Source organism: Erinaceus europaeus, chromosome X (assembly GCF_950295315.1).
Source record: "Erinaceus europaeus chromosome X, mEriEur2.1, whole genome shotgun sequence".
NCBI classification, from domain to species: Eukaryota; Metazoa; Chordata; class Mammalia; order Eulipotyphla; family Erinaceidae; genus Erinaceus; species Erinaceus europaeus.
Window position 1 is genome coordinate 26,490,401 of NC_080185.1, and position 12,642 is coordinate 26,503,042.

The 12,642-nt window shown below is 37.6% G+C and overlaps 1 protein-coding gene across 1 annotated transcript; it reads right to left on the bottom strand.

Annotated features, from left to right (window-relative positions):
- Window positions 1-8,837: 8,837 nt before the first annotated feature.
- On the bottom strand, window positions 8,838-11,836 carry LOC103108143 (proteasome activator complex subunit 3-like). The gene is made up of 2 exons (XM_060182636.1): window positions 11,816-11,836; window positions 8,838-9,524 (listed from the first exon to the last, which is right to left on the bottom strand). Exons 1-2 carry the CDS (start codon window positions 11,834-11,836, stop codon window positions 8,952-8,954), a joined length of 594 nt encoding a protein of 197 aa, XP_060038619.1. The 3' UTR covers window positions 8,838-8,951.
- Between the last annotated feature and the right edge of the window lie 806 nt (window positions 11,837-12,642).

Here is a 12,642-nt window from a genome sequence, read left to right on the forward strand (position 1 = left end):
CACATGGCCAAGTGAGCTATCTTTCTAGCACCTCATTTGCATTAATGATGTTTTTATGAACCATAAATTCAATCTCTTAGAATCCAGATAGCCAAAAGATATATGAAAATAATGCTCAAAGCCACTGATTATCAGAGGAATGCAAATAAAAACAACAATGAGATGTCAATTTACACATGTAAAAATGTCATACTTCTGAAAGGACACAAACAACAAATGTTGGCCAGGATGTTGGAAAAAGTAACCTGTCTACACCGCTGGTGGGAATGCTAATTGGTCCAACCCTTGTGGAAAACTGTCTTGTGATTTCTACACTAGAAATAGACATACCCTATGACCAAGCAATTTATTTCCTCCATATTTATTCACAGGAAATAATAACACCTATCTGAAGAGATCTATATATACCTATGTTCATAGCAGAACTATTTGTAGTAGCCCAAATCTGGAAGCAACTCTGATGTCCAATGACAGATGAGTGACTAAGAAAGTTGTGATATCGATACACAATGGGACGCTGTTTACCTATTAAAAATGATGGAGTCATCTCTTTTTCCCTCATCTTGGATGAAACTTGAAGGAATCGTGTTAAGTAACATAAGCTAAAAAGGGGGATAGATACCAGATGATCTCATTTATAGGTGGAACTTAAGAAACAAGAACAGAAGTTGGAAAAAATGCAAGGTGAAAATTCGACTGGTTGTGATGTAATGCACCAAAGCAGTGGACTCTGGGGAAGGAAGGGGAGTGAGGAAGGGAGAATGGTGCTAAGTTCCTGGTGTGTGATGATGGAAAAAAACCTACATTGAGAGTGAGAGTGCTCTGCAGATATCTATCATAGGGAGATGAGAAATTGTACCTATGTGTCAACAACTATACTATAAACCTTTATATTAATTCCTCTATGAAATGATTTGAAAACTTATTATCTAAGATAGTTATTAATATTAAAAATAATTGAGAAAATATCTTTTAAATAATCCACAAAAATCAGTCTTACAAATTTGTTCAATAAGGTTCTCAGTATCTCAAGGAACTAAAATTCATATAGATAATTATTTTTTTAATTTTTTTATTTAAGAAAGGATTAATTAACAAAACCATAGGGTAGGAGGGGTACAACTCCACACAATTCCCACCACCCAGTCTCCATATCCCACCCCCTCCCCTGATAGCTTTCCCATTCTCTATCCCTCTGGGAGCATGGACCCAGGGTCATTGAGGGTTGCAGAAGGTAGAAGGTCTGGCTTCTGTAATTACTTTCCCGCTGAACATGGGCGTTGACTGTCCTTTCCATACTCCCAGTCTGCCTCTCGCTTTCCCTAGTAGGGTGTGTCTCTGGGGAAGCTGAGCTCTAGGACACATTGGTGGGGTCTTCAATCCAGGGAAGCCTGGCCAGCATCCTGATGGCATCTGGAACCTGGTGATTGAAAAGAGAGTTAACATATGAAGCCAAACAAATTGTTGAGCAATCATGGACTCCACTTGGAATAGTGGAGAGGAAGTGTTAGGGAGGTACTCACTGCAAACTCTAGTGTACTTCTGCTTTCAGGTATATATTTTGCAGTAGTTTATGGATACGTGTGAACATAAGCTCTCTCTCACGGAAATTGGTGTATATCTTGGTTTTGGGACTTTGTTAGAAAGTGAACCACCTGAGATGAAATTAGAGTGTACTATAAAAGGAAAGGTCTCACCTGAGTAATGAAGCTGAAGGGTTGTCATTCCACACGTGAAGTCTCTGGACACTGTCTGAGGTGAATCATGTTGAGGTGGCAATCATTGCGTTGGTTAGGTTGTGATCGGCGGATGCAATATTATTTGATATGGATTGGGAGAGGCATACGGGAAAGTGGGCCCTATCCAAGGGTTCCAGGACTGGGGGAAGTAGGGGCTCTATAGTGCAGATGTGAGGTTCCTGCTGTCTTAGGGTTCAAAAAGACAATCGATAGTTAATGTTTTCATCACATTATTTGGTAATTGGGTTAACTTTGAAAAGTCTTTTTGTTGTGGTTTGCTGTACAGTATCCAGTATCTTGTATATAGCTGTGCTATTGGATGCTTCTAATCTACTTGGTCTAGGCTTTTGAGAGAGTCCGCATATCAAATAACAGCCTATATATTAAAAAGATTCAGTTTCTGTTTTGAAAAACTTTGAGACATACAATTGATTTTCCCCCTCTCATATTAATTAACTACTGATTTATATGTCTACATTTTGCTAGGAGTGTACATAAACACAATTCCCACCACCAAAAGACTGTGACCCATCCCTCCCACTAGATAATTATTTTATGGAATATTTTGTCCACTTGCTTAACTTGACCAGAGGCAATCAGAAGAAACGGGCATTCATCAATAGTAATAGGAAAAGAAAAGCCAAAACCAAACATTTTCTTAGCAGGAGAAATATGGCAGCTCTTTAAACTTTTTTTATTGGTGATTTAATAATGATTAACAAGATTTCAGGATAACAGGGCTACAATACCATACAACTCCCAACCCCAGAGTTATGTATCCCATCCCCTCCACTGGAAGGTTTCCTATTCTTTACCCCCTTGGGAGTATGGATCAAATTGTCTATGGGGTCAGAATGTGGAAGGCCTGGCTTCTATAATTGTTTCTCTGCTGACATGGATGCTGGCTGATTGATTTATACCTCCAGCCTGTTTCTATGTTTCCCTGATGGGATAGAACTCTGGGGAGGTGAACTTCCAGGACACATTGGTGAGGTCTTCTGCCCAAGAAAGTCTGGATGGCATCATAGTAGCTCTGCAACTTGGTGGCGCTCAGCTCTTCTTTGACCTCTTCAGCACCCTTTTGCCAACTTATTGATAAGTTTTAATATTCCACTGTGTTTTCTCCTTTTCCTTTCCTCTATAATTTCTCTCCTACTGGCCTGGAAATCTTTCTCCCACTTAGAATTCCAGGATTTGAAGCAGTTTTTTTTGTTTGTTTTTTTCTGGAGAGTCAGCCTAGGTGCTGTCTTCATGTAGCCATCTTGACTCTGCCTCCAGCTCATTTAACTCTTGTTAGCAATGTACTGTATAGAGTGAATCTGATTCAAAACAATTTTAGTAAGTAGAGAGGATCAGGCATATGGTAGAAAGAAAGAGTCCAAAGTTTGGACAATCTACATTAGAAAGGAACTTAGAATTAAGCTTGTGTGCAAAGGCAAGTGCATTGCAATTAAAGGACACAGACTTAGAGAGATTAGTAGATCCTCATCGTCTCAGAGATAGGAGATTGACTTCCTCTAGAGATATAAAACTACCCAAAATGCACTTCTGATTTTTAGCTATATGTAAATTTTCCATTTCCAGGAAACAAGTTCCAAAATGAAGATACATTATTGATTAAAAAAAAAAAGAATTAGAGAACCTGGGTTAAACTTTTGGCCATCTACCCCATTATGATCACATATTGCCAAAGTAAAAGAGACAATGAAATATCATATGCTCTTCATATGTACACAATTTCAGACATTTCACTCAAATATATAAACCTTTTGGGTCCCAGTTCAAGTTGAAGTAATCAATAGGTTAATTCATTTTTCAGTAGCTTTGATGACACTAGAGTGAGCTCATTTAGAGTTATTTATAGTAATTTCATATTTGATGTGAACTTTATTTTCCTAACCATCTTTTAAAGAATGTTTCATCTAGATTTAAATTACACCCTATATACAGATAGGCATATAAATTATTTCTCCATTTATAAAGGCAGATCAAAGTTGAATTTGATAGGCTTATTGGAATTGTTCTTATTGAAGGTGAATATTACATCTTGGGTTAAGGTTTTGCTCATAGTATAATTAAACCAATCTTTTTTTCCAGCTCTCTTCTACTTTAGAGTTTTGTAAGCTCTCCTTTGAGACTTGTTGAGATTGACCCTGATGGAGAGAAGAGTAGTATTCTTTCTGGGCCAGGAAAATGTCTTTATAATGACTGTATTATGGTCATATACCCTTTTTAGCCTTAGCAAGGGCATTGACTACTTGTTCAAAATTCAATAAAAGATATTTAATATGCTATTTTGGGAGTCGGGCGGTAGCTTAACGGGTTAAGTTCAGGTGGTGAAAAGCACAAGGACTGGTGTAAGGATCCCGGTTAGAGCCCTCTGCTCCCCATCTGCAGGAAAGTCGCTTCACAGGCGGTGAAGCAGCTCTGCACGTGTCTATCTTTCTCTCCCCCTCTCTGTCTTCCCCTCCTCTCTCCATTTCTCTCTGTCCTATCCAACAACGATGACAACAATAATAACTACAACAATAAAACAACAATGACAACAAAAGGGAATAAATAAATATTTAAAAATGCTATTTTATCTTATATTTCTTCTGACCATTTTCTATAAAGACCCATGATTTGTTTTGTAATACTTTATTTTTATTAATGATTTAATACTTATTTACAAGATTGTAAGCAGTATAATTGTAATGGGGTGTAATTCCATACATTTTCCATCACCAGTGTTTGGTGTCCCATCCCCTCTATTGGAAACTTCCTTATTGTTTATCCCTCTGGGATTATAGACCAGGATTCTTTATGGGGTGCAGAAGGTGAGAGTTCTGGCTTCTGTAATTGCTGTTCTGCTGGACAGGCCCATTTTTTCTAAACTAGCATAATTCAATCTGAAATATCAAGAGAAATACTGAATTCATATTTTATTTTTTAGGCCTTTGAGTAAAAATGCTCACAGTTCTGTGTGAAGATTGAGCAATACACAACAGAAGAAGTGATGCTGTCTGTGCTCACAACTCTTCTCTCTTAAAAACAGTCAACTAACTCTAGGGAACTTTTTATAGATATGTACTATAGTCAGATGCAGGGTAGATGTGTGAAATAATGCCTGTAACAGTAGTAACATCAGGCATTGTATAAGAGCCCTTGTGGCCAGCCACTTGTGCAAAAAATTCTCTTTCCCAGAAATATCTCTTCAAATCTACTGCATTTACTTTTGGCTATGATCTCTTAACCACTTGACCCTTGAAATCAAGATACATTTGGATTTTGATCAACATGTTCAGTTATGATGCATTTTTCTGTATCCTTTCACTAGTTTTATAAATGATTTTAGTTAGGTCTTGAACAGAGAATGGAATTTACTGGCTATCATGCCAGTTATGGTTTCAGGAAAGGAAGCCCTCACTGGATGCCACTTAGATATAGTGGTGCTAAATTACTTAGATGCTATATTAGTTTACCTTTATGACAAAGAGTTTACATGAATCCTAACTTTAATGAAAAATACTTAGTGGTAACTTTTGATTATTGCTTTGCTCGGTGTGTGTGTGTGTGTGTGTGTGTGTGTGTGTGTGTGTGTGTGTGGTGTGTGTGTGTGTTACGTACTGATCAACAGTGACTATTTACCAAAATTTTATCAGTAAGATGGCCCCCAAGTTCAATTAAATTCAACTCAGTATGCAGTTTGAGAGAATCATGGGAGCATAAACATTTCAAACTGGTTAGAATCCTCTAGCATTAACTTAAAGGATGCCATTTTTTCTTTTTTTATTTTGGAATTAATGGTTTATAGTAAACACAGATACTGATACATGTGTAAAATTTCTCAATTTTCTGTAAAGCACTCTCACAAGCCTAGGTCTTCTTCTACTGTTGGGTATCAGGACCTGAAAACCTCTCCTCCCCCACCTCCCAGATTCCTTTTCTTTGGTACAGTACACCAAACCCAGTCCAAGTTCTACTTTGTATTTCCCCTTTGTGTTCTTATTTCTCAACTTCTGTCCATGAGTGAGATCATCCCATATTCATCCTTCTCTTTCTGACTTATCTCACTTAACATGATTATTTTAAGCTCCCAAAATGATGCCACTGTAGTCAAAATAGTACTGTCTAAATATAACTCCTGGCAGGAACTTATTCATTAACAAAAATCTAACTGAAATGAAGATCTGATGACATTTCAGCTACATTTTGAAAGGAATTTCCATTATTGAAATTAAGATGGAAAAGTATCTAAGTCAATTAAGTAAGAATAAAGAAATATGGTTATATGTTCTTAGCATCTGGCCTCATTAATAAATGGATAGGTTAAAAAGAACAGGAAGTTGACTTCAAGAGTTTCTCTATCTACTTTTCATGCTAGTCTAACTTGAGTCACTGCCTGTCCTGGCCTCATAGACTTTGAGTTGAAGAAGAACACTCTGACCTTCATTTACTTTCCCTGCATCTTTTGTTCTCCCAAAGTAGTTTGTATTCATAAACTTTGCTTTGAGTATCCACTGTGGGCTTCTTAAAGAAAACAATTCTCCAAGAGAAGATTGTTATTAACATATTTCATTAAAGTTGTTGAATCTCTACTCCTTTTAAAAATCAGTAAGAAAGGGAGGCTCCTTTTTCTATAACAAATATACACTCCTATAGTCACCATCAAGGTCCTTAGAATTATCCATGTTATTTCTTTTCACTAATATGAACATTATTATTTAAGATTTAGCTCTATTTTCTCTTTGAAAATTCTGTTGACTACAGTAGGCCTGAGTGCCATTCTTTTCTCAGAAATCTCATCTCATTCATTGCTAATATTACTGGCATTTTCTCTTAACTGTCTACATTGCTTGCTTTTACTTCATTGTATGTTGTTTTTGCTCCACATCAAAAGAGATTTCTTGGCTGCAGAGCTTTTCTGATTCTCCACAGAAGTATGGCATAAGTGTGTGCATATGGTTAATATGCATTAAGAGTTTATTGATTACTATTTTTTTCAAGTGAGATTTATTTATCTGACACTGGGTTTTCACTGCCCTGGGCTGAAATCTTCAGATGGGGAGGGGGTGAAGAGAGGGAGTGGCAGAGGTGCACCAAAGCTTTCTCCATTGCCATAGTTTCAATTTTCAGTTGTTTCAAATATTTACCTGAATACAGGTCTTTCAATGGCATTGGGATGTCTGTCCCATGCACATAAGCACACAGTCAACCATGGTTTTTAGTGACATTGATGTTTAGAGTCCAGGTTACAAGTAGTCAAGAAGTTTTTTAATTGTATGGTTAAAATAGTGTGACTTTTTATTAGCAAGTTCTTATGATTTCATGTTTCTTAAATGTAGACATTAACAGAAAAGGTTAACCCCTTTGACAAACAGTTTAATCTCTTACAAAGACAAAGCGATGTTTAGAAGAGACACATCAATGCCTTCATTACCTCCCTCTATTACCATTTGTGTGAACTGAGGTGGCTCTTTTAATTGCTTTATGAAATGGAGTAACTTGACTTATCTGTCTTTTGTCGTTTAAGTCTTGGGCAAGGTGTGGACCACTGGAATCTACCCACCTTTTGTAAACATCATATTAAATGTATTAGAAAAACGTGCAATGAAGCCTTAACAACAACAACAACAAATTAATGAAAAAATCCTTCATGTAGCCCAAATATCCTTTTCATATTTTTTCAGACATAAAAGTTGATTTTCCACAGATGGCTATGAAGTCATGCTTTCCATGTTCGGTGCTGACCACAGCTTACAGACCTTAATGAGCACCTATTAGTGGACAACCAACCAAAACAGATGAATGAATTGGAATATAAAGCACATTTGAAAATTTGAAGGCTTTTAAATCTTGTCAACCTGCCAATTCAAGCAGCATGTAGCAGGTGTGTCATATATTCTTAGAGCCAAAATAAATGGCCACAAGAAATTTCGAGGTAATCTAGATGTGAGGAAAGCTTAAAATGGAAAGAAAACAATGTTTTTATTGTTTTTTGAGAAGGTTGAGAAAATCATCTAAAGAAACATATCTCTTCAGATACTGCTTAATGTATGGAATAGTTATCTTTCTCATCTTCTGAACCAAGTGTTGGCAGTGATTTCATGTTATGGGCTGGGTTGTGAAGGGAAAAAAAAAAGAAAGAATGAGACAAGAAAAGTAAAGGGAAAGTAGCTGCTCCCAGTAACTTGCCAATAGTTCTTGAACAAGCTATTACTTTCATGGTATTAGCAGAAAGTTCCTTCCTTCCTCCTTCCTTCCTTCCTTCCTTCCTTCCTTCCTTCCTTCCTTCCTTTCTGTTTTTTTCTTTCTTTCTACATTATATCATACATTTTATTTACTGGTTTTATTATTTCAATAATGATTTAGGCTACAGAAATAGTTCACTTCCATAGTGCTCTGCTTTGTCATGTGCATGACTCACACTGGAGGAAGCTTTGGTGCTATGGTCTCTTTGCCTCTCTGCCTCTGTGTCTCTATCTTTAAAAAAGAGAAATGATAATTTATTTGTCATTATCACTTAGGTCTAATTTCTCATTTTTACATGATAGGTGTCTGCATACCATTCTCATCACCAACATTTACATAACCCCCTCATCCTTGCCCCCCACCCCAAATCTTGCCTCTGCTTCAATTGATACTTGTCTTGAGGAAATGTGGCAATGAAAATGCTGTAAAGTCATAATTTCCTCAATAAATTAGTATTGGAGTTGAAAAAAATTAATTTTTTGTCTTTCATTGTGAAGGTAAATCCTATAGAGAAAATTATCAGTCCCCAAATAAAACATAATCTACTACTTTAAAATCATGCATGTAATAATATAACACATATATAATATAAATAAATTCTTTTATTTTTTTTTCAAATATTAAAACTAACCTTTATTTCAATTTGGTAAAACAGAGGCATAAATGAGCAGAACACATTTTTATCAACTCTTTTCCTGGCCAAAAATGGTGGCATAAAGGGGGCACTTCTGAGCTTTGAACAAAGGAACACGGAGCAGAATCTCAGGAAAAGTTTCGCTTTATCTTGCTCTTGGCTTTATGTCTTTTGAGACCCCTGGCAGCATTCACTGTCCCCGATGCTGCAAGGAAGCCAGGTCGCGTGTTAATCTGCTTTCCAAGTGCAGTCCTTTCTCCTTGGCGAAGCCTGGGACCGGGTGGGGTGCACCCTGGCCTGCGATCAGCCCCTGGCCGGTCCCCGCAGGTGAACAGGCGAGTGGCTCAGTACAGGCTGTCGGTGTTGGAGCTGCGCGGGCTCTTGATCTTGTCGATGTTCTTGAGGATGACGTCGTGCAGGGTGGCGTACTGGTTGCGCACGTGCAGCAGGATCTGGAGCACGCTCAGGTACTCGTTCTCATCCACCTCCGCCACAGTGCTCCGGTAGTCCTCCACCTGTGGGTACTTGACCATCTTGGCCACCAGGCGGGCGCGTGTGCTGTAGTAGTTGGAGAAGCGGCGCAGGTAGGAGGCGGCTGTGCTCTCCGCTGTCCACAGCTGGTCGACCGTGTCCTCCTGGATCGACACCCCAAAGTTGTTGCCGTCCTCGGCACGTGGGATCAGCAGCTGCACCCACATGCGCACTGTGCTGCACTTCTGCCTCAGCAGCTCGATCTCCGGCTTGACACGCTCAATCAGCTCCACCAAGTGCTGGTTGCTGCGCAGCATGGGCCCTTCGCGGCACGGCCCATCCCCCACGGGGTCCGGGGCGCCGGGAGACACAGGGGCCGGCACCGACCGGATCTGAGACAGGTCCTGCAGGTGCAACTCCTGGACCCGGCTGTCCAGCTCCGACAGCTTCCGGTCGACCCCAGCAGACCACGCCCCGGAAGTTCAATTCTTTTATTTTTTTAAGTAAATTCTTTTCTATGTGCTTTGTATTATCTAGAACATTTATGTATGATTTTTTTAAAAAAGTCAAAAACTGAGTTTCTTATTTTCAAGGAAAAACAGTTCAGGAATGTTTCCTCCTAAAGCTCAAAGTGAAATATCTTCTTTCAGTTCACTTCTTTCACACCACTTGTTGGGTAAAGACCTTCCCAAAATGAAATTATTAGCCAAAATAATTTACATAAATCTTTTTTACCCTTTATTTTTACTCTAAAATGAAGTTCTTGGCTCTAGCAAATGAGTGGGAATACATTTGCTTTTTGGGAAAGCTGTATGTTAACAAGCCTAGAAATTAACATTCTAATTTAAAAGCTACAGTAAAGTTGTGAGAAAAAAAACTCATCTGTACTGTTCCAACACACTTGAAACTGACAGAAATGACCAACATTTGGATAGTGCTCAATTAATAGAACTCCTTGCTAGCATCCTACAACAGAAAAAGTAATGTTAAATAAGTGCCCATTCATTATCCTTTTCAATAATAATCCTGGGAATGCTGTAACCATTTAACTTCTAGTGAGAAGGCGGAGCCAGTGAAATTAAGTAAGACTTTATCTCTACCTCCTAAAATATCCAGTATCTTACGAAAAAAACCTACGGGCCTATGACAGAGAAGAATGTGACACCTGGCGTAAGAAAGTTGTGACTTGGTTAGGATCTAAGCTCTGGGCTTAGAATGCCTGGATTTGAATCATGGCTTGATCATTTCTAAACCACATAAAGTTGTGCAAATTAAGTTACCCTTTGCCCACTTCTATTTCCCCTCCAAATGGGAGCAGCAGTATTGTTTTTTTTTTCCCCTCCAGGTGGGATGCCAATAGCTGTACGATTTGGTGTGAATAGGCAAAGAGGTTGTTCAATGGGTAGAACAGATGGCTTGAATGTGTGATATCTGATCTTTAGGACTGCATATGACAGAATGGCACTATGTTCTTTTACTCTCTCAAAGTTTTCTCTCTCTCTCTCTCTCTCTCTCTCTTTTACTCAGGATAAATACATAGCCCTAAAGACATGTTTTTTGTGAAATCCCTAAGTATTCATTTTGCTGACTCACTTCTTTATAGTAATGTTTAAACTGTGTTCAATTAAACATGTTCTTATGACATGATGCTTAATGTACCATTCATAGGGATTTGAAGGACCATGTTGAAGTCAGAATAACTGCTGTCTGTTTTCATCCCTTCATAAACTCTAACTGATGGCTTTAATCTGTGCCTTCGGTTTTTTCCTCTGAGTGTAAGAAATTACACAACAGTAGGGACATTAGCAGTCTTGTTCAACATCTGGAAGAGTGCCTGGCACAAAATAAATGCTGGATCAGTATATTAATACATGAAAAATATACAATCTACTATTTCACAGGATGTACTTAATGAATTGAGTGGATATGTGATATAAGTGAAAAATACCATTCCATGGGATATTATGAAGATTATAATGTAACACACTAGATCCTAATTTCATCATTCATTTTTATTGAATTGATAAACATAAAATTCATAAAATGTAACCCATTATTATAAAGCTGTGTTTATTTGTTTTTTTACTTTGATGGCTCATTAGTCAATTTTTGTTTTCTTCACAGTTAGACTTAAGTGTCAATGAAATTTTGAAAGCTTACATCAAAAAGAGTTATGCCAGTGTTTTATTCTAATTTTATTATATTTTAATTAGTGACTTAATAGTGATTTACAAGATTACAAGGTAGTAGAGGCAAAGTTTCATATCACTCCCACCGCCAAAGTTCTGTGCCCCAACCCTAAAGATCACTACCAAGTTCTCCCAAGTCTTAGAGATTGGTTGACTGATTATTTTTTTCTTCTTCAAGTTCTTATGCTTCAATTCTCTATATTTTACATATGAGTGAAACCGTTTGGTAGCTGTACTTCACTACCTTACTCCCTTCACTAAGCATAATTATGTCGAGTTCTGTCCATTTTGTCCCAAAGAACACAGTGGCTTGATCCTAATTTTGAAAAGGAATCCTAAGTGTATATAAGTTGACTGGCTTTCCTTGTCTCAAAAAGAGTCAAGACAGAGGATTTTGTCCTGAGCATGGTCCCAACACTTATAGCTTTGTGATTTCAAATAAGAAATTTAATTGCTATGAGCTTTGTTTTCTTCTTTGGAATATTGAAGTTCTCACCCTTGCAAGTTTGTAGTCTAGTTTCTAAAAAAGAAAATTTATCTTTTCTCACTCTTGAACTTCGGTAAAACATTTGGTCAGAGTCCAATTCCTGTTTGTATTTTCCATTTGTGAAAATTCACAATTTTCATTTACTACTAACTATTTGTTTCTTTTAGAAATATGTGCCATTACCTTATTCCTTTCAATAATGGAGTTAATTCCATTTTGCAGGTATGTTACATTTTGTGTATCCCCTCATCCCTTGATAGGTACTTAAGTCCACTTGTCTATTAATGGGAAGTTGGTTTATTTCTACCTCTTGAAAATCATGAATAGTGCTGCTTTGAATATTGGTGTACAAACATCTATCTGATACCCTGTGCTTAATTCATCTGAGTATTTATTTAAGTGTAGAAGTGCTAGGTTATGCAGTAACTAACATTTTGAATATATTCAAACTGTCACAACTGCTATACTAATTAATATTTCTTTTTTAATTTTTTAATATTTATTTATTTTCCCTTTTGTTGCCCTTGTTGTTTTTTATTGTTGTTATTGATGTTGTTGTTGTTAGATAGGACAGAGAGAAATGGAGAGAGGAGGAGAAGACAGAGAAGGGGAGAGAAAGATAGACACCTGCAGACCTGCTTCACCCCCTTGCCTGTGAAGCGACTCCCCTGCAGGTGGGGAGCCGGGGGCTCGAACTGGGATCCTTACACCAGTCCTTGCGCTTTTCGACTAATTAATATTTCTATCAATAGCATATTACAGTTGCAATTTCTCACTATCATTTTGCAATAAACATCTTAATGAATGGAGGGTGGCATCATAACATAATTTTGTATTACATTCCCCCCATCAGAGTATTTTTTAAGTGCTTCAGATATTTCTCTAGAG

Bases quoted from the DNA above. Each gene is read 5' to 3' on its own strand.
- LOC103108143 (XM_060182636.1), bottom strand. From the start codon at position 11,836: ATGTTTTACCGAAGTTCAAGA. The intron at 9,525-11,815 runs GTGAGAAAAGAT...GTCGACCGGAAG, and splicing joins TGTTTTACCGAAGTTCAAGA to CTGTCGGAGCTGGACAGCCG.